Below are 21,886 nucleotides of genomic sequence, written 5' to 3'. Positions count from 1 at the left end.
GAATACCTACTGCCCCGTCCTCAAATTTGGCTGATACAAAGTATGGTTTGAATTAGAGTGCAAACTCCTTGAGGGCAGGGTTCTGGGTCTTTGGGTTTTGTTGTAATTTTCTACAGTTAGTTTAGTGCACTGTATGCAGTAGGCACTCAGTAAATATACTGATTGATCTCTTGGACTCTTGGAAGGGGATTTCAGTTCAATGCCATTCCTTCTCCCTTTGTGAATGCCCTTGTACAGTCCAGGTGGGTGGAGACAAGACTTGGTTGCTGTGGGACGATTCAGGTGGCTGGAGCCGAGGACAGGGATGCCACCCAGGTGAGAGTGACTATCCTTTCTTCCTGCAGAAGAACTCAGAAGACTTAGCTCCCATCCATCCAGCAGTCAGAGAGGAAGAATGTCTGTACAAAACTGCTGGCCTTTCAGTAGCTTTTCTGGGGTTATCCTTCTCTCTTCTGAGGCTGAACCGAAAAGGCAGTTCAGATTTGCCCCAGGCAAACAAACCAGGACAAACAAGCCAGGGACAGATTCTGAGAAAAGTCGGGTAACATACAGACTGTCCGTGTTCCTTTATATATTATATTTGTATATTCTTAGCCCATCCTTGTAGCTCTGAAGGCTTCCCATAACTCACAGGAGACAGATCTCCAGATTTTTTTTTCCTCTTTCACTGAAGCGAGGTTTCGATGAGCCTGAACTAAGGGAAAACCTGCAAAGTTGGAAGCTGTAAAATCAGCACACCAGATGACTGAGGAGTCTGTTTGTCACTCTGGGTTGACACTCGAGAAATGGGTTTGTGAACCCAGAGTCATCTGCTGCCTTCCCTTTCCTCACAAATCTCTCCTCGCAGCTACTGACAGACCATTCTGAAGCAGGGTAGCTCCAGTTCCGCCCTGTTTTATTCTGCCTTATTGCAGTGTTAAATGGGTAAAGGATCCATTGTATTGTACTGTACTCTCCCAAGTGCCTAATACAGTGTTCTGCACATAGTAAGCAATCAATAAATACCATTGATTGATTGATCGATTGGCAGGCAGTCCCAACCATCACCAGCACCTAATCTTCAGTGGGGAATTCCAATAATAATTCTGGTACTTGTTGAACACTTACAATGCACCAGGCATTATGGTAGCTGCAATTAGATGTAGTCTCTGTCCCCCACAAGGCTCACAGTCTAAGAAGGAGGGAGAAGAGGTATTCAATCTCCATTTTGCTGATGAGGAAACAGTGGCACAGAGAAGTCAGTTGACTTGCCCAAGGTCACACAGCAGTCATTGGCAGAGCCAGGATTTGAATGCAGGCTTCTTGACTCCCAGCCCTGTCCCTTTCCACTAGGTCATATTGCTCTTCCTCCCCAGGGTTTCCTGCCCCAGTTTTGACTGGATGTGATACATCTCCTATTTATACAAAGGATCAAGGACAAGCTGGCAGCAGTACACTGGCCCAAAGGCAGCAGGACCCTCGCTGACTGATTTGTTCACAAGAGTCAAAAACTGGAGGCAAAGTAGAAAAGGACTCAAAACTAAATGAAGCCCATCTGTCTCCCTTTCAAAGAGCTGAGTGAGATACAAAAGAAAAAGGGAATAAAACAGGGATCGCAAATTAAGTTTTGCCATGTACAAAAGTTTGGGGTTGAGCAGTGTAGCCTAATAGGAGTAGCACAGGCCTGGGAAAGAAGTTCAAAGATAAGTTGTAGATACAGTCACTGGCCCCCCGGGGGGCTCCCAATCTAAGAGTAAGTCATGGAGGGGGTTTTGGCGACGAACACAAAAGCAAAGATGAAACAAAACTATGAGGCAAGAAGGACCATAAATTGGACAGGAGCACGTCCTTTCCTTGCCCAGTCTCATTCACCCATGTTTAAGTCAGTGGGAAGGCAAATTCGAGGCGGCAAAAAACGCTCAGGCTAGCCATGACAAACGGATAATGCTGAGTGGACAAGCGGGTGGATGTTTTTAGATCTGCTGCTGAATGTTAAAGGCGTTTGAAGATGAGAAAAGCAAATGCTAGGGCAGTGTACCAGGCAGATCTGAGCCATCCTTTGTGAGCACTCAAAACCATTAGGTTTACAACCTCAACTTTCTCAGCACAGGCAGAAGAGAGGCTATCTCTAGATTTATCGGCCTGCTAATTTTCCATGCAATGTTTCATTCTCTTGCTGTAATGATGGGGTCTTCTCCACTAGAGGGAGTATGGGGTTCCTCCATTTTGAACACTTTGCGGGTAGGAGTCGGGATCCTTGAAGAGTTTAGAGTTAGGGGCACCAGTTCTCTTGTCCTTAGAAAGGTTAAGCGATTTCTCTTCATCCACTAGGCCCAGATGGAGCCTAAAGCTACCTAGCTTTGCTCTTGCAGCTGACCCTTGTGAGCTCAGGATAATTAATCTAGGGCAGCAGACATATTACCGTGGTTGATAGGTTGTGCGGAAACTTCCAGTGTGGCCTAGTGAATATCCTTCCTGGAGGGTTTCCCTCAGTTCTTCGGCTTTTGGTAGACGGCAGAAGTAGTGGCACACTTCACTTTGTTTACCTCCTGCTGCCCTTCCTGGTGTGCTGTCTTCTGAGGTGAGAAGCACAGTTGAGAGGAAAGAAGACAGAAAGGGGCTCACAGGGAAGGAAGGATAAAGACCTGATTCGACCCAGGAGAACTCCTTTGAATTTACTCCTGTTCTTCTTTGGGCTCTGTGTTCTTTAACTTTTTGGAGATTTTTCTCCCTCCCATACTTTAGAGGACATAGGCTACTTTAGAAACAAACCACCACCACCACCAACAACAAAAAAGGCTGAAACAAAACTTACTTTTTTTGAGTAGAGAAAGATAAGGAAGAAACTTTTGTTGGAACTTACAGCTCTCAAGCTATCACCTCCTGGGGCTTTGGAGTAAAGTCTTCCAGTGTCTGTTTGTGTAAGGGGGGAAATACATCAATTCCAGATGTTGCAACGAGCAATTCTCCTCACCCTACCAGGGCTGTTTCTCAACCCTAGTACGCCTTCCCTTGGGGCCGGGGAGGGTCGCTTGGTTGGTACCTGAGAGTGGGCGTTGGTGCTTGTTCATTCATTCATTCATTCATTCAATAGTATTTATTGAGTGCTTACTGTGTGCAGAACACTGTACTAAGTGCTTGGAAAGTACAATTCAGCAATAGAAACAATCCCTGCCCACAATGAGCTTACAGTCTAGAAGCGGGGAGACAGACATCAAAACAAGTAAACAGGCATCAATAGCTTGTGAATTACTGTCCCATTCAGTGCTTTAGTTTCTCTGCCTTCTAACATGATGAAAATTACCAGTGTCACCTGGGAATGTTGCTGAAGCACTATGGATCTGGTCTTCCCAGCCTTTGGTCTGGGGACCTCTGTTTTGTTCTGATGATAGTGGTCAGCTCCCTCATGAGCATGTGGTGAAATTACCAGGGCTGGCAAAGCACCTGGACAATCTGATACAAGGATGCACTTGCTCATTTTGAGTTTGAGATAACTGTCGCAAAGCCACTTCTCCTACCAAAGTGTATGCCTCTTGTCACCAACCTCCCTCCTTCCTGAGTGGAAAAAATTCTAGTAGGCTCTCTAGTTTCTCCCAGGATTTCCCCTCCCCTCTTGCCTGCCAGAGTCACACCTTGGGGAGGTTCTGTCTCCATCCAATTCCCTCTGAGTCCCTGCTTCAAATCCTGTTTTTACTTCTAACAGTGAAGAAGAAGCCTCTTTTACTCCAGAGCTGGACTTCATTTTAAATTGGTTAAACAATTTTCTGGTAATGCTTTACACAGTTTCTAAGGAGAAAAAAAATAAAACAGATTGGCAAAGCACCCCTCCCTCTGTACCCTATCTATGATTGGCCTATAATTACAGGTTTATTGCCTGTACAGCTATTGTATAATGACATGTTTGCAAATTAATTTTTATGGCTCATGCCATTAGCATATACAGTAGAGGAGGGTTTAGTATTAATTATCACTGTTGTTAGTGTAATCCTGGTGAATTAAAAACCTATAAAAGAATGACAACAGAAACTGATAGTTTGGGGGCTTTAAAAAAATGCAGTTTCAAGGGGGACAGGGAGGTTTTTCCAGCTGGCTAGAGCGCTAGAACCTCGGGAGACACAATGGTGTGGTCTAACCACATTAGGAAGAAGAGCACCACTGCCTTAAAGAATGGAGGTGATCTCACTCCCAACCTCCTGAATCTTAGATCAGTTTATTGAGGGAATACTGGGCTGAAAAATCATGGGAGGAAAAGTCATGAATTCTAGACATAAAAAGAACCATATGATCTAACTCCCTGCCTCTAGGCAGGTGAGCAAATAAATCATCTATCCGAGACAGGTTGCTGCTTATTCTCTTCTTAAAGTCTTCAGGAATGAAGATTCCTAAGCCTTCCTCAGTTGTGGTCTTCAATAGGCTAGGGTTTCATTACCCTGACAATCAGAAAGTTCTTCCTGAGATCTAGCTGAACTCTCTTCCAAATTCCTCTTGATTGAGTCTCAAAGAATTTGGAGAACTGGTCAGTCTCCTCTTTGAAAAATTCTTTGTGGATTGAAATTACTTTTTAGGTCCTTTGATGAAAAATTTAAGACACTGGATTTGTTTGGAGAACAAGAAAGCTAAACTTGCAGCCATTTACTGATTTTTGTTGCTCTGCAGAATTGTTCCTGCTTCTTTGCATCTTTTTAAAAGTGTGTTGATCAAAACTAGACCCAGTAATCCAATGAGGGTCTTCCCAGTGCAACGTATATGGGAGGGGTTATCTCAGCTCTTTTACATGTCACCCTCCTGTTGATATGGCCCAAAACCATGTTGGCTTTTTAAAATTATGGCGCCACAATACTATTTCAGCCTGGGGTCCCAAAACTATGGTCAAAATAATTTATTGAACACCAAGATATGGGTAATTGTTCCTAAAAATTTGGGAGTTCAGTTAACTAGGGCTGTGGTTCCTCTTGCCCTAGTAAAAAGAATCTGGGATAGGGAGTCAGGAGACCCTGTTTCTAGTCCCAGCTCTTCCATGTGCCTGCTGTGTGACCTTGGACAAGTCACCTAACTTTCTCTGTGCCTCAGTTTCCTCAGTTGTAAAATAGGGATAAAATTCCAGGTCTCCCTCCTCCTTAGACTGTGAGCCCAGTGTGGGAAAGGAACTGTGTCTGATCTGATTATCTACTTCAGATCTTGGCATAGAGTAAGGATTTTAATACATATTATTATTGTTGTTATTGTGATCTGCATTTTAGATTAGCTATGTTTTTTCTCCTGCAGGGCAAGGGGGCTGGGAATCTGTGGCATGTCTAAGGCCAGAACTTTCTGGCCTGCACAACCAGTGTCCCAACTTTGGGCGGGGCTTGTGCTGTGGGCAGAGACTAGGATGTACAGCCCTGGCAATGAAATTTAGAGGGTTTTTAACCCAGGAGTGTCACTGCATCCGTACCCAGGCTGAAAGCCTCCAGCCGCCTGGTGAATAATAGTAATAATAAAAATTGTAATATTTGCCAAGTGGTTACTATGTGCCAAACACTATACTAAGTGTTGGGGTAGATGCCAGCTAACCAGGTCCTATATGGAGCACACAGTCCAAGTAGGAGGGAGCACAAGTAATGAATTCCCCTTTTGTAGATGAGGGAACTGAGGTACAGAGACATGAAGTGACTTGCCCAAGGTCACACAGCAGGTATGTAGTTGGAGGGATCTGCATTAGAACCCAGATCCTCTGAATCCAAGGTCTGTGTTCTTTCTGCTAAGCCATGCTGCTTCCCAAACTGAACTCTTGGCTCAGGCTGGCAGCCTAAGCCGTGGTGCTCCAAAAGTGATAAACCTTCACTGCAAGAGTTATTTTTAGATTTTCGGGACTCTGCGTTTTTCCAGTTTGCATCTTTCTCCTTCCTTCTCTCCTTCTCCTTCCCAAACCCAGCTAACAGAAGTCCCCGGCATGAACCCTGACTTCCTGGAGAACTGTGAGCCCCATAAGGAACCAGATTGTGTCCAACCTAATTAACTTGTTCCTACCCCGGCGCTTGGAACAGTGTTGAACAATATGGTATTAGTTAGGCACTTACTCTATGCCAAGCACTGTTCTAAGCGCTGGGGTAGACACAAAGTAATCAGCTTGTCCCACGTAGGGCTCACATCCTTAATCCCCATTTTCCGGATGAGGTATCTGAGGCACCAAGAAGTTAAGTGACTTGCCCAAGGTCTCACAGCAGTCAAGTGGCAGAGCCAGCATCAGAACCCACGTCCTCTGACTCCCAAGCCCGTGCTCTTTCCATATAGGCCATGCTGCCTCCCTGTTTGACATATAATAAGCACTTAACCAATATCATTTATAAAAAGGGGGCTGCAAGCACAAAAGGTGGGATTTGGAGGAATCCCTCTCTTAGAGGGAGTTCCCCTAATGAGTTGTGCGTGCGCTGGGGCTGGGGGTGTCAGGGATGACTGGCTAGCAACGTGGCTTAGTGGCAAGAGCACGGGTTTGTGAGTCAGAGGGCGTGGGTTCTAATCCCGGCTCCGCCACTTGTCTGCTATGTGACCTTGGGCAAGCCACTTAACTTCTCTGTGCCTCAGTGACCTCATCTGTAAAATGGGGATTAAGAGCGTGAGCCCTCCGTGGAACAACCTGATTACCTTGTGTCTATCCCGGCGATTAGAACAGCGCTTGCCACCTAGTAAACGGTTAAGGAATACCATCATTATCGTTATTATTAGGGGAGCTGAGAGGGAAGAACCGGGGCTGGGCCGGGGGTCGGGGAGCGAGGCAGGTGAAGGGGGTGGGGAGTGGGGAGCTAGGGCCGGGGGCCTCCCCCCTTCAAAGGGCCCGTGGCTGCGGGGGGCTTCGCCGAGCTCCCGCACACAATGAGCCGCAGCAGCTGAGCCGAGCGCCGAGCGCGACCCCGGGGTCAGCGGCAGAAAGGAGCCGGACAGATGCTCCATCCTTGGGCGTCCCCAGCGCGGGGGCCCCCGGCTTCGAGGCGACCCTCCCGCCCGTCCCCGCTCCGCCCCGCGGCCCCCGCGGCCCCCGCAGCCCCCGGGGCAGGACGAGGTCCGGCCCGGGCCCGGCGGGCGCCGCGCTGTGCGGGGAGGGAGGCGCGGGGGGCGCCCGGCCCTGCGCGCTGCCAGATTAAACGATGCTTATCGCGCTCCCCCGGGGCTGCCCGCCCTGATAGGAGGCTTTGTGCTTCTCCACCCAGGGAACCGTTAGCGGCTGCCGGCCTCCCTGCCCGCCCACCGGGCCGAGGAAGGGGCGGGGGAGGAAGAGGAGGACGGGGAGGAGAGAAAGGGGAGGAGGAGAAGGGAAAGGGGAGGAGGAAGGGAGGAGGGAAAGACGAGGAGGGAAAGACGAGGAGGGGGAGGAGGGAAAGAGGAGGAGAAGGGAAAGGCGAGGAGGAGGAGGAGGGAAAGACGAGGGAAGAGGAGGAGGGAAAGAGGAGGAGGGGAGGAGAGAAAGGGGAAGAGGAGAAGGGAAAGTGGAGGAGGAGGGGGAGGAGGAGGGAAAGAGGAGGGAAAGACGAAGAAGAGGAGGAAGGAAGACGAGGAGGGAAAGAGGAGGAAGAGGGGAAGATGAGGAGGGGGAGGAGGGAAAAGGGAGGAGGAGGGAAAGAGGAGAAGGAGGGAAAGATGAAGAAGAGGAGGAAAGGCGAAGAAGTAGAGGAGGGAAGACGAGGAGGAGGAGGTAAAGAGGAGGAGGAGGCGAAAAAGGAGGAGGAGGAAAGGGGCCTGTAGGGACCAGCCAACGCGATTGACTCCTAAGTGGCTGTACTTGGCTTCTTCAAGCCAAATGCGGTCGGTGGGGGCGGCCAGAGTTGCTGCTAGGGGGACCCTGGGAGAGAGAGCCTGCAGCAGCGCCAAAGGGGCTTCCAAGGATCCCGCTGACGCGACGGAAATACCCTTCTGTGCAACCTGAAAAAAAGAAAAAAAGCCCAAGCCCCAAACATCCCCTTCCCCCTCGCCACACATACCTCCTCCCATCATGCTAGAAAGGGAGAGGAGGGCGGATATCTTCATTCAACCTCCCTTTGACTCTGCGCCCTAAAGTGTTTAAGTTTTCCAACCTGGGCAGGTGGATTTGGGGGCCTGGGAGAGGAAGGAGTAGTTTTTCGGGGTCCACCCCGCCTTTCCACTCCCTAGAAGAAGGGGACATCAGAAAACGGGATGGCATCTATTTCTTTAAGGTCAGGCGTTCATCAATGTGTTTTCTGAAAGCCTCGTTTAGGTGCGAGGTTAGAACAAGGGTCCTTTTATGGGATTTTGGCTCACATTATGTTCAGCAAATGAAATCGCCATTTCAAGAGGGGAAAGCAGCGATGCTGTTGTGGTATGATGTGGTTTAGCCCTCGGTGTGAAAAGCTGGCAGATAGCTATCTAGGCGAAGGTGTGTGGTGAAGAGAGTTTTGACTTTTTGGTGGGTTTTTACTTCTTGCCTTCCCTACTTAACGTGAAGACATTTCAGTTCAGGAGTTGATTCTTCTTTTTCCCCATGTCATAAACAGTGTCCTCATTGCAGATGGGAATATAAATATGTATATATAGGTATTGCTCAAGTTAGGAGAGAAACGGACTATGCCTTTAAATCTGTTTGATGGGCTGGACAATTAACACACAGGATGTGGTTTGTGTTTTTTTTCCTCAATGTGGGGAATTATCACACGTTGCCTTCTTGAACTTTGGTGTGAAGAGTATTAGCAGTTTTGTGGAGGATAATACGAGCATGCACAGACCTCCTCCCCACCCCCCACACACACACCGCACACACACATTGTGCTGTTGATCGTTTACTTAAACCAAATTAACTGGGGCCCTTGTTACTATGGTACAGCCTGAGCCTGCAGTATCTCAGTAATAGCATTTATTAGCTCTATTTGCCTGGAAGCATGTCTTCCCGGATCTGATAATGCATCGATGGAGAGAGAATGTGTGAGATTGTATCAGGCACTTGATTACAGTCACAACAGGGATATTTAAAAAAAAAAAAGCGGGGGGGGGGGAGTTGCTTACATTTCAAGTTAATGTAGGATCCTGTGGGTGTGTGTTGTAACTAGTGTTAGTTTCACAAAGGACTAGCAAAGCCTCTGGGGCAGGTAGTATTTTTAGATCCTCCTCTTTTTTGGCTCCTCTGTCAAGATAGTTAACTCCCAGCTCCTCTGCTGCTCCTGTCAGTCTTTTGTGTTTCGAGCACAGGGAGAGAGTAGAGTTGGAGACTCCGGCAAGCGGCAAGGACGGAGGGGAGGGGGTTGGGGTTTGTTCTTTTTTATCGGGGGAGCGGGGAGACGAGAAGCGGTTATAGAAAGCTCGAACCTGCAGCTGCTTATAAACAAAACGTCCTCCTGAAATCAAGAGAAAGGAGTCCTGACCCAGAGAGAAGAAAGGGAAAGAGAAAAGTCACTCGTTTGGTGTGCTGATTTTCTTTTTTCATGGATTTGATTACTGGGTTCGCTTTCTTTCCTCTGGAAGATCGGAGGTGAAACTGTTACTGCCTTGCAAAGCATGGGGAAATCAGAAGATGAATTTTAAAGACGGAAGAACAAACAGAATTAAGCACTGGAGACTCTACTTCCACGAACAGATGCCTGATGGTTTCCTACCCTCTCTCTTTCATTAGGGGAGACAAATCTGCTGTCAGCCAGCCAGATTTCCAATTTACCGATAATGATTCTTGCATGAAAATTGATCGAGGGGGCTTTCTAATGCTGGTTTCTCTCTGCTTCCCTCCCTACCTCTCTCCTCTCTTCCTGGCTGGGTCGTTGTAGCCTACGGAGTTTCCTCTTTCCTCCCTTATGTCTTTTCCCCTCCTCCCTTCTTTCTGAGTCTGTGGTGGGACGTAGAGAAAAGGTGATAAGAACATCTCCCCCCTCCCATCCCCACCCCCCCAAAAAGGGAAGAGGCGTGGGAAGGCAGTTTTTCTCTCTTTCTCCTGTCTGGAACTGGTGTTTTTGCAGTACCTTTTTTTTTCCGAAAAGAAATCTCCCACTGTACTTCTTGGCTGTTTGAGTATTAATTTTCTCAACCCCCCCCTTACCCCCCTCCCCGTAGCTAAGGGGAAACGAAAACAAAGCCGATTTCTCCCTGGCAACAAGAGATACCCCCCCCCCCCCCTCTTCTCCCTCCCTCTGTCTCCCTCGCTTTCCTTTTTCCTTCTGATTCTGAACATGAAGCCCTGTTGGAAACAAATCCATTGACCCTCGCCCTTGACATTCAAATGACTGAATGGAGAAAAGATTGCTACTCACACGTCTTGGGGGCTGCTTTTTTTTTTCAAATGAGTAATCCCTAAAGAAGATCTTAAACCCCGGAACACCTCTCTCTCTCTCTCTCTCTCTGTCTCTTCCTCCCTCCCTCTCTCTCTCCCTCCCCATCCCCCTCCCTTGTCGCGCTTTCTAATTCCTTTCCATCATTTTTCTGCATCCCCCCCTTTTTTTTATTTGCATCTCTGGTCCAAAAGGCAGAAAACGCACACACAAGGAAGCGTCAAGGCAGCTGTTTAAAGCCTCAAAGTGCTGTTGTTGTTAGTCAATTACCTCATTGTGGATCTCCGAGTGACGAGGCAGTCGAAATTATCAAGACTTTTTTTTCTTTCGTAAATTTCTTTGATCGCGATTACCGATCGCTCTTCCTCCCTCCACCCTTTTTTGGTGACTGTTGTGTGGGTTGGTTGTTGTTTTTTTTTTTTTTTCCGCCCCCGCCTCTTCTCCTCCCCCTCTCCTCTTCACCCCGGTTTTCTGGTCGCTATGGAACTGTAATTTGAATCATGTTTGGATTGAAGCCGCCTCTCTATTACTTACCAGGTAAGGCCACGACTCTCCGGATCGCGCCCCGGATCCTGCCCCGGCTTGCTTGCTGTTGCTTTTTGCCTCCGTTTCGTGTGCGCGCGCGCCCGCGCGTGTATGCATGGTGTGCATGCGTGTGCTGGGTGTGTGCGCGCGCGGGTTTTTCATTCCCCCCCTTCCCCAAAAGGGTCCCACAGCTCCCCGTCCCTTCTCCCCACCCCGCAGCCTCCCGCAGCCTCCCGCAGGCCCCCGGGCCGGGCAGCGCCGCTCAGGCCTTTTGTCTGCCCCGCCGCCGGCTCCCCGGCTGGGTTTTCAGGACCAGCCAGCGGCCGGAGCGCGCAGAAGTATTCTTGGGTGAATTAAGAAGTCTTGGTGTGAAGTTACTTTTAACTGACGGCGGCCCCGCTGCTTCACTGCCCAGCGAACCCCGAGCGTATAAGCAAGGAGCCCCAAAGTGGCGACTGGAAGCCTCTCCTTGTCTCTTCCCCTTCCCTCCCATCCCCCTGTTAGAGTTATGCCACCTTATAGGATGAATGAATGAATCAAGTCAATCAATAGTGTTTATTGAACACTTACTGTGTGCAGCGCACTGTCTTAAGCATTTGGGAGAGTACAGTACAATAGAGTAGATAACCACTATCCCTGCTGTTACCCTCTGCAGGGGAGACGGGCATTATAATTACAACTGAATCAATCTGTCCATGGTATGTACTGAGCGCTTACTGTGTAGGGAAAGAGTAGAGTATGAGGATATGTACGGAAGTGTTATGGGGCTGGGGTATTAATAATAATTCCCTCCCCTCCCACCTCGCCCCCTGCTAGCTTTCTCTCTGTCTCTCTTTCCAACCCCTGGGATTATTTCTCCCGAGTTCAGTCGGGGAAAGATCTGGGCCGCGGTTGGGACTTGTGCCCCGCCCCTCAGCCCCATTGCCTATCTGTCTGCCCCCGATAATTATTCTTTCCCTGCTTGGGAGGAGGAGGTGGAGGAGGTGGAGGTGGTCTCGGAGCGGGGCTGCAATTTATTGTGGCTTCCTGTTCCCTTAACCTTTCTCAGTGGGGCCGATGGTCTGCACCGTAACTTTTTGTTTCGATGTCACTAGTTGTGTTTAGCGAGGGGAAGGAGAGGTCCCTAGGGAGGGAATCCGTCTGTCTGACCTTAAGAGGATCAGGGGCCAAGACAGACCACTAAACTGCGAGTTAGAGAGCATGGCATCGACTAGGACTCCTCCTCCCCCTGCTTTACCGCCGCCCCGTCAATCTCCTTTATGTGTCTGAACCTAAAATTAAAAAGCGTGGGTAAAATGAGACTGCAGTCGACCCGGAGGTCTTGTGGGGAGGTGTAAATCGGGGGTGATTCTCTGCATTTTCCTTGCTTCCTCTTGGACAGCTGAGAATCCCATGCGTGCAGCGGTGCAGGGTGGGCCTTGGGGAAGGAGGCAAGAATTGAGGTCCATTGGTAAGCAGACCAGTGGTGCCTTTTTCCCAGCGCTTCCTTCGCTGTGGGAGGTGAGGCCCATCGGTTTCAGGAAGCTGGTTTTGCATACCGCCACTACTTACAGGAATGGACTGTACTGCCCCAAAATTTAAAAAAAACCAAAACACAAAAAACAAACAAGTCCAAGTTTCCGGTGCTAAGAGAAGGGGTCCGAGTGTACGTGAGGGTTTGAAACTGTGTCTGGTGGCCGGGGGCAGTGGGAGTTGGACATCCACAGCCTGACTCGGAATGGGGTTGTTCACTATTCTTAGCTGGTTTGTAAGAGTTTTTAGCTGATCCCTCCAGGGACTTTACTCACCCAGAATATGTTTTGGGGCTGCCCATCAGTCAGTTGTCTCACCCCTCCCTCAGTTTCCAAGTTGCTTTCTTGTAAGAAAGCCTTCAAAGGAAACTTTCCTTTTAGCCAGTGGGACCCAAGCGGATGTGAGGTGGCTAGCTGACAGAGGAGATACATGCAGTCAAGCCAGGTGACTACGGGGACGACTCTTCAAAATATTGAATTATCTGGGGACTCCATCTCTGTGCTTGAAGCTCATTTATTGCCTAATCATTGGCCCCCATTCTTTCCAATCAGACCTGCACCGTGTTTCACATTTTTACGGGATTCTTCCCTGCAGAACATGGTTTTCATTTCTGGCTTTTTGTTATTTGTGGTTGTTTCTTCTCCCTAAATTGAGAATCAATAAGGACTGTGGCAGTTCTTAGTTTTTTGTTTTGTTTTGTTTTGTTTTGCCCTACAAGACCCTGCTGTGGTTCTTGAAGCCCCTCAACAGATGCAGTGTGATTTCACCCTGCACCAAATCGAGTCGTGTTTACTGAGGAAGCCTCCTGTTGCATGAACCTTCTCTGTTTTACTGTAACTGCTAATGCATGAATTCTTGCACCCAATAAAACAAGCCAGCATTTAATATCTAAATAGATGTGTGGCAGATGTGGGGGTGAGAGAGAATTTCCCTCTTTCTGGAGGGAAGAGGCTGAGATCTCAAATCCTTAAATGATGTGCAGAGGCTGCTACTACATATCTGATCCCCATTCCTCAGGTGTTTAATTTTTTTCCTTTCAAACCCTGCATCAGAAGAAGAGGGGCATTGAAGTGAGATGTGAAGCAATTAAGGAAGATGATGAGTGGAAGATTTAAGGTGCTCTCTCAGCTAGAGAAAGCATTAGCTCCCCAAGGCTTAAGGAAATGTTAGCGGTACAGGTAGGTCAGAGTGGATGCCAATTTCAACCTTGTGAGCAGAGCTTTATCCCCAGGGTGGAGTGATGATTTGCTCTTTCTTCTGTGCGATTTGCTCTTCTGCGCGAGCTCTGTTCGATCTTCCTACAGGGCATTACCGAGATGAATGTTTGTGAAAGGTCTTGGAAACTCTTCTCTTTGAAGGACTTTTTCTTGTTATAGCTTCCTTTTTTCCCCCCTCTCCTCCCTAACCCCTAACTTCTGGCTAGTTGAGCCCACGAGGAAGCCCAAGTGACATCAAAGTTCAGGGTTAATGTCATCAGAGTGTATCATCAGGACAATAGAGGTGCCCTATTTCAAGTGGATCCAGCTGGCTGCCCTGTGGTTTAGGAGTGCCTCTTAAAGGAGTCACTTAATTTTTCTGTGCCTCAGTTGTCCATAATAGACTGTAAACTGGGTTCTAGACTGTAAGCTCCAGGTGGGCAGGGAATCAATCAATCAATCATATTGATTGAGTGCTTACTGTGCACAGAGCACTGTACTAAGCTCTTGGGAGAGTACTTACTATACAACAGTATAACAGAGATATTCCCTATGCACAATGAGTTTATAGTGTAGAGTTGGGTCTACCAGCTCAGTTACGTTGCATTCTACCAAGTGCTCAGTACAGTACTCTGCACACAGGAGGTGCTCAATGAATAATTGATTGACTGATTAATAATAGTGATATGTGTTAAGTACATACTGTGTGCCAAGCACTATACTAGGCACTGGGGTGGACACAAAGATAATCAGACCATGCACAGTCCCTGGCCTACAGGACCTCACAGTATAAGGAGGAGGGAGAAGAAGCAAAGCGAGGTAACTGAGACACAGAGAAATATAGTGAGTTGCTCAAGGTCCCACAGCAGGCAGGTGGCCACTTTCCCTCAGCCATCTGTCTGCCGTGTGACCTTGGGCAAGTCACTTAATGTCTCTGTGCTTCATTTACCTCATCTGTAAAATAGAGATTAAGACTGGAGCCCTATGTGGGACAGGGACTATGTCCAACTTGATTATCTTGTATCTACCCCAGTGCTTAATACAGTTCTTGACACATAGTAAGCATTTAACAAATACATAAAAAAAGGTGGCAGAACTGGGTTTAGAACCCAGGTCCCCTGACCCTCAGGCCCATGCTCTTTTTATTAGGCCACACTGCTTCTCATCTGTAAAATGGGGATTAAATACCTCTTCTCCCTCTTCCACTTAGACTGTGAGCCCTGTGTGGGACATGGACTATGTGTGGCCTGATTATCTTGAATCTGTCCCAGTGCTTAGTTCAGTGCTTGGCACATGGTATGATTGACTGGCTGACTGACTGACTGACTGCCATGGTAAGTTCTTAACAGATCCCACAGAAGAAAAGAAGGGAGTTTCCCTGTGGAATTTCTGGTCTCACTGCAGAGGATATAAAAGGGGCAAAGGGATTTGGTCTAGGTGGGAAACATCCCCCCCCCAAAAAAAGCTGGCACGTCCTAAAGAGGTTGTTTCTGGTGTCAGCAGTGCAGAACCCCTTCACCCTGAGCATCCACCTTGCTCCTGACCTTGAGGGATTATCGTGGGAGGGGGAAGAGGGGAGAGAGAAGCTGGTTCAGTCCCCTTGGCCCATTCCTGCTTCTCCCATTGCAGCTGCCAATGAGGGTGCCAGCGATGATGATGGGTTTTTGTTATTGGTCTTGGTCCAGCTCCTACTTGTATCCGTCGAACAGCTGTCGAGAGGCCGGGGATTTGGGTCCCGCTTCTGCCAGGAGCTGCATTTAAAGCTGTGACCTCGCTGAGTGGAGGGAAGGCAGCATATCAAATTCCTGCCCCTCCTGAGTCCTCCTGTCCTCCTCCTCCTCCCCTTCCTCTTTTCCCCACCTACTCCCCCATCTCACTGGTGCCCTTCATTTACGGGCCTGGTAAATCACTTCCCTGAACACCCAGCCTGATTTTGGGAATTCCCCAGCACCAATCATTTTTATTAAGCACACTGTATGCAGAACAGTGTACTAAATACTTGGGAGAGTCCAATATAACAGAGTTGGTTAGGCATATTCCTTGCCCACAACGAGCACCTGCCAGAATCCGCTCTGCAGTTACAGGGCAGCACTTTCAGTAGCTGAAATGAGAACTGGTCTGATCTTCCTGACCTAATTCCTCCTTCTGAAACTGTTTCTTTAGGTTTGAATAGAGGAACTCATAAAAGTAGAGGTTTGTTCCCTCCCCTCTCCTCCCTCTGGACTGAACTCTCAGTGCTCACAGGAGGCTCTTGCTGTGGACTCACGGTACTCACCACTTTTGAGCTGCTCAGCTAATCGTTCATAAAAGGAAATTGCAACGAACTAGTCATTCAGCTCTGCCAGTGAAGAGGAACAGGGAAGAGGTCTTCAGGCCAACCTCTGGGCTGCCCTCAAAGAAAACCAGGAGGAGCTGAGGTGAATTGAACTGAAAGTGTGAAGACTTCCCTTCCTCCTTCCCTCCCTTATTCCCCACTGGTCCTTGCAGCGATGAAGATAAGAGGTGATGGGAGTGGTGATATGAGTTCTGCTTCCTGATGCCGCCCTCAGATCAATCAGTCAGTGGTATTTTTTGAGTGCTTATTGTGGCAGAGCACTGTACTTTGTGCTTGAGAGAGTAGAACAGAGTTGGTAGGCGTATTCCCTGCCCACGAGGAGTCTACAAACTATCTCCCATAGCAAAGGAAAGGGGTAGCACTTGGGAGAGACCAAGTCAGAACAGGTCACCACCCCTCTGCGGAGCCCGGGAGAGGGCAACCACAGAATTGGGGAGGGGGTTCTGGGCTGCTATGAGGGGCCCATTTGCAGTGGGAAGCTGAAGGGGTTGGAAATGAGCTGATTGCTTTGGGAAGGAGTGGTGAACCAGGATGGAGTGTTTCGGGACTGTAATGACATAACAGGCCGATGAAGGTGGGAGGGTTGAGAAAGCTACTTATTAACAGCTGGCATGCATAATGGTCTGAGTCCTTCCAGAGATATTTACAGACAATAATTAATTAATACTCTCATGGCCCATTGGAAATAGGGAGACCCTGCCCCTCTCATTTATCAGTGGAGGAGACTGGGGCGGGCGGTGGTCAGAGCTAAAGGTAAAATTCAGGAACTTGTTGTTGGCAGCCAGCATTTATTTGTTGTGAATCTGATTTTACTGTCGTGCTGCTAGTTGTTGAACAGAGTGAGTTAAACAGACCTACTTGCTACCTTCAGGGGCTTACAGTACAAGCCCGATCATCCTGACCCATGCAGACGTAAAGGACCTTTAGGCAATTGCTCAGATACTAAGTGAGGACAAAAATGAAATGCGTGGTATTAACATTGTATATCAGTTTGGAGGTAGATGGAATTTGCTGGGCAGTGAGTGAAGGGTTCAGGCCCGAGAGAAGGGCAGTTCTTGGCTCAGGGGCCCTGGGGCTCAGATCCTCAGGCTCTGCCTGCTGTGCCGTGTCTTCACTGGGGCTGCTCTTTCTGTTTCCGTGTACAGCTAGCTCTTAACTTCGCTGGTGGGAATTTGAGATAAGCCTGTCATCTCCCTCCTCTGTCTGCTCCTTTATCTTCTCCTTGTAGCCGCCTGTTTTCTGAGCTTTGCTGAGCCTTTAGACTACTCGGGGAACATTCACCCTCTCCCACACCCTCCACTTTGGAGAGACTGGCACTCCGAGTCCCTGGCTCTTTTCGAAAAAATATGGCTCCACTTTTCAAACAGTCCTCCATGGAAAGGGAACCTTTAACGTTGTGGCTCTGCCTTCACCCTGGCTCCCCATTAAGGGAGCCCTACCCTCCTGATGAAGCCCAGTCACCAGGCAAGGCTGTTTGTGTTCACTTTAGGGGTGCCTGCATTTGGGTGCCTAAATTCATACATAGATACACACGCTTTAGTTTGTATTGTGGTCCGTAAGGGTACCGTAGTAGCTGACATTCAGCCAAACTGCAGGAATACAGGCCTTTTAAATCTGGCCTTTCCTGCTCTCCGCACAGCCCAGTAACCAGAGTGGATTTAGGAGGGAGCTGAAAGGTAAGCCTCATGGAACCAAGAAGCACTCATCTTCAACCTTCGGCCTTGAGTCCAGTTCTGGAAACCTGAGAGTTTTGAGAGTCAATTCTGTTCCTGACCTGCCCCAAACCTGCCCAGTGCTATACTCTCCTCCTCTTTAAAAGAGGGAGAATCATCCTGCTTTAGTTCTCAGGGCCCAGGTTGTGGTGGGGGTGAACTAATTAGCAGTTGTGAAGTGCTTTAAAAATCCAAAGGGCTGGATAAATGCAGAATATTTTTTGTTCTGACAACCATCCTAAAGAGTAGCAAGCTGAGGGGGCCCTCCAGGGGCTGCAGGGGGTAATTGGTGCTTAATTGATACACAATTTACCACTCCTTCCTTGGATGCTGTCTACCTGCCCAAAAGTGCTTTGAAGTGACCTCCTTCTCCTTTCTTTCAGACAGATTCTGAAAGGCAAATTCAAGTGTCCAGCAGGAGAGAAGGAGCTCAACAGCAGCTGGGGATGGAGTGGAGGGAGTGGATGTTTAGATGAGGTTTCTGCAAGAGCAGTCCTGGGAGGAGGAAGAGCAGGAGTAGGAGGAGGAGAAGATTCGACTCCATGAGGGCCAGTGAGATATAGCGGGAGGGAGGTTGCATTGCCCTCCAGAGTGGCTATTGCGTTCTCTGCCCCTGATTGGAAGCTCACTGCCATGGTCTCTCGACCCCTCAGATTAGTTGTCAGACAGCCAAGCAGAACAGAAATGGACATACAAGGCAGTTCCCCAAACTGTATTAAGAAATTAATCATCCTGATTAGATTAATCTTGGCCTAGGATCTGAGGATTAAGTCTGCTCCCTCTTCTTCCCCATTCCGCTCTGCCTATACCCACTTTTTTTAAGTAAAAATAGGTAGCACCCATTCTCAAGCTTCCAGAATCGACAATTGGATAAGCCAAAAGGAACCTTTTTTCTCCTTTTTAAAGCTCAACTCCCCCAACCGGTAACCTCTTGTCTTTTGAATTGCCAAACTCCTACCCCCGCTGGAAGCAGAGGAGATCGGACACCAGGGTTGAGAAAGGGATAAGGGATCTCAAAACCCAGACTAGCCTTTCCATTCCCAAAAGGAGGTAACAGAGTCTTCCCTGAGCTCCCGGGTTCCTGGGGTTGCCCATCCACTCCTCAGGTCTGGAGATTTTCTGTATTAAATCCTCCTCACTTTTGTCATATAATTCGCTCAGGATTAGCTTCAGACCTCCTCGCCAGTCCTAAATTCGGTTGTCATAGTAACCATGTCAACCATTTGCTAGTTTCCCTGTGATTATTTGACAAGGGGGGAAAAAAAGAGAGAGAAGGAGAGAGAGAGAAGATAAAAGAAGAAGGGGGCCTGGAAATGATGGCCTGGCATCATTGGGCTAATTGCTGCAGGGGCCAACAAGAAGAGGAGAGTGAAGTCAGGGCGGATGGTGCCTGTGTGGTTTTCTGAGCGAGAGATTGACATCAAGGCAAGTTGTGACCCAAGAAGCAGGGGCAGCAAATCCAGTCTAGAGCGAGGGGAGGAGAGAGGCCCCATCAGAGCCAGGAGAGTCTGTCCTTTGGGTTTTCTTTGTGTTCTCGGGACTGCCCTGGACGTCTTGTTCCTTTGTCCCTCTTCTGCTTGGCACGGAGGCACCGAGAACAAGTGTCAAAAGCTTTATCAGCGATCAGCTTAGATCTTTTCAGCCAGCCCTGTCTAGAGCTCCCATTGAAGGAGAAAGAAAAAAAAATAAAATAAAAAGGCTTTTATCCCTGTGTGCCAGTGGGCAGTTTCACACCCTGGCCTGCTGTGTAGAAAGACTTAACCCATTCTTGGGTCTCTGCGGTACACCATTGCAAAGAGTCCTCTGAGACTACGTGCTCTAGTGAGTGGACCTCTCCAGAGAAGCTGGAGTCTGTGTGTGCATACATGTGATTGTATGAATATAAGTGCAGATTTTGCATGTGCATGTGTAAACACATGTAACTGTGTGGGTGGGTATATATATATATATATATATCTTATTATGCACATATGTGTGAGTGTATAAATTCATTACAATTTAGTGGTGACTTTGCCTATTGAAAGAAAAATCCCATCATCTGCTCCAATACACTCCATCTTCCTGAAGGGCTGATTTTGAAATCTTCTATTATCCAAGTTCACATAATTATAATATTCCCCTAAGCCTGATGATTAGAATACTGGACCAGTGGTTCTGATCACAGTGCACCTACTCATGATCAAAATGACCTGGGGGAAATCACCCAACCTCCCTAACTCTCAGTTTTTATCATCCATAAGCTTGTTGTGGGCAGGGAACCTATCTATCAACTCTGTTATGTTGTTCTCTCCTAAGTGCTTAATGCAGTGCTCTGCACAAGGTAAGCCCTCAATAAATACCATTGATTGGTTGATGTATAAAATGGTGATAGCGAGAGGATAAATCAAGTAAGTTTGTGAAAGTGTTTGGAGCTCCTTGGAAGACAGTACTCTAAGGTTTTGGTATTCTTACTGTTGTCTAATGCAGTTTTTTGGATTTAGAGCCTGGGCAGCCTGTGGAGATCCTCCATACCTTTCATCCCCACCAGTGATGCCTCTGAAGGCAGTGGGCAGCAGTGAGTAGGATAAGTTGGTATGATTATTCAGAGACACTACTAACCTAGTTTAGGCACATACCCTCCAGGGTTTTAAAAGTTGCCCAGCTGGTCTTTCTAGTGGGTGACTGGACAACAGCTGTCATATGGGACTCTGGACCCTCCCCTGTCACCTGGTTACTGGTCACGGAGGACCACCAAAAAAAAAAGCCCAGTCTGCATGGCCTAATCAGAACTCTTTTTAGTTCCGAGCTGAATCACAACAAGAAATGCCAGCTGCAAATCTCCCTGAAGCAGGCAGGCTGACAGGTCAGGTTTTCTGTGAAGTTGTTAAAGGTACACAAGGATTCTAGGACAAAATTTCAATCCAAGTTCTGGGTTGTCCCACACAGGTCCAGACATAGTGTTTTAGGCAAGGTGTGATGAGAACTTCAAAACATTTCTGGGACTTTCCCCTGGCCAGGAACCCCAGAAGACCAGAGTATTTGTTTTCTGTTTTGTGTTTTAGCTGCTCAACAGCCCTCCTTAGAGGACTGGAAGACACCATGTTTGGAACTGGAAAAATTCTGTTAATGATGAAAAGACCACTTGATGCTAACAAGAGTTTTCTTGGCTCATTGGTTTGCATTGGCTCAACTGTTTGTTGAAGAGTGCAGCTGCATCAGTTGTGATGTTAGGGGTGGGGGGAAGCATTTAGGGATGAGATACCCAGCAATACTCATTACCTTTGCAGAACACGTGAACCGCCGCATTTTCATAACTGGAGGCACTAACAGATGGCGGGAGTCTACACTCAGTCGTGTGTAGCTATTCCAGAGGTTTCAAGCTAAGAGGGGAGAGTATCTTTGTGAGTAACCCCCCATCCCACCACCCACGCCCCATGCTAGGATGATGATGGTGATGGTATTTGTTAAGTGCTTACTATATGTCAAGCTCTCTTCTAAGCGCTGGGGCAATCAGGTTGGACACAGTCTCTGTCCCACATGGGGCTCATAGTCTTAATCCCCATTTTACAGATGAGACAACTGAAGCACAGAGAAGTGAAGTGACTTGCCCAAAGTCACACAACAGACAAGTGGTGGAGCCGGGATTAGAACCCAGGTACTTCTGACTCCCAGGCCCTCTGCTCTTTAGTTAAAGAGAAGTCAGAGGATCTGGGTTCTAATCCCAGCTCCACCATTTGCCTGCAATGTGACCTTGGGTAAGTCATTTAAGTTCTACTAGGCCATGCTACTCTTTGGTAAAACAGGACAGGCTGGGAGTCAGAGGATCTGGGTTCTAATCCCAGTTCCACAACCTGCCTGCTATGTGACTTTGGGTAAGTCACTAAACTCTGTGCCTCAGTTTCCTTAACTGCAAAACAGGGATTCAGGACCTCTTCTCCCTCCTACTTAGAATGTGAGCCCCATGTGGGACAAGGGCTGTGTCTGACCTGATTAACTTGTATGTACCCCAGGCCTTCAAGCAGTGCTTGATGCATAGTAAGTGCTTAATCAAAAAAAAAATAATAATAATAAAAAGCCCCTCCCCGTGCCTGGAGATCCTTAGCAGTTGCTTTTCTAGTATTTATTTAAGTTTAAACTACCCTAATCCTTTCTGATTCCAGAGGTTGTAAAACTCTTGGGCACTTCAGTTAGCTCTGGTATTTTATCAGGCTGTTTACTCTGTGCTGTGCATTATGCTAAGTGCTGGGTTAGATAGCATCTAATTAGATCAGACACCTTCCTATATAGGCTCACAATCTAAGTGAAGGGGGAGATAGACACAAAGAAGACTGAAGAACAACAATAAGTAACCAAGTCAACAAACCAAGATAACTGTGCTATAATAAACTGTTCTTCCTCCTCACCAGT

General features: G+C 47.9%; 1 protein-coding gene across 4 annotated transcripts in view; it reads left to right on the top strand.

Annotated features, from left to right (window-relative positions):
• GSE1 (Gse1 coiled-coil protein) overlaps positions 1 to 21,886 on the top strand; it is a 554,500-nt gene that overhangs the window by 419,245 nt on the left and 113,369 nt on the right. Inside the window, exon 1 of one of the 4 annotated variants that reach the window (XM_039913605.1) lies at positions 9,073 to 10,757. The exons of the other annotated variants lie outside the window; for them this stretch is intronic. Coding sequence (XP_039769539.1) covers positions 10,721 to 10,757 — 37 coding nt within the window. The 5' untranslated portion in view covers positions 9,073 to 10,720. Of the gene's footprint in view, positions 1 to 9,072; positions 10,758 to 21,886 lie in introns of those variants that run through there. 4 annotated transcript variants of the gene reach the window in all.

The sequence above is a fragment of the Ornithorhynchus anatinus genome, chromosome 11 (genome assembly GCF_004115215.2).
Source record: "Ornithorhynchus anatinus isolate Pmale09 chromosome 11, mOrnAna1.pri.v4, whole genome shotgun sequence".
NCBI classification, from domain to species: domain Eukaryota; kingdom Metazoa; phylum Chordata; class Mammalia; order Monotremata; family Ornithorhynchidae; genus Ornithorhynchus; species Ornithorhynchus anatinus.
Note: the sequence above shows the minus strand (reverse complement) of the source record. Positions and strands in the feature narration are given on the sequence as shown.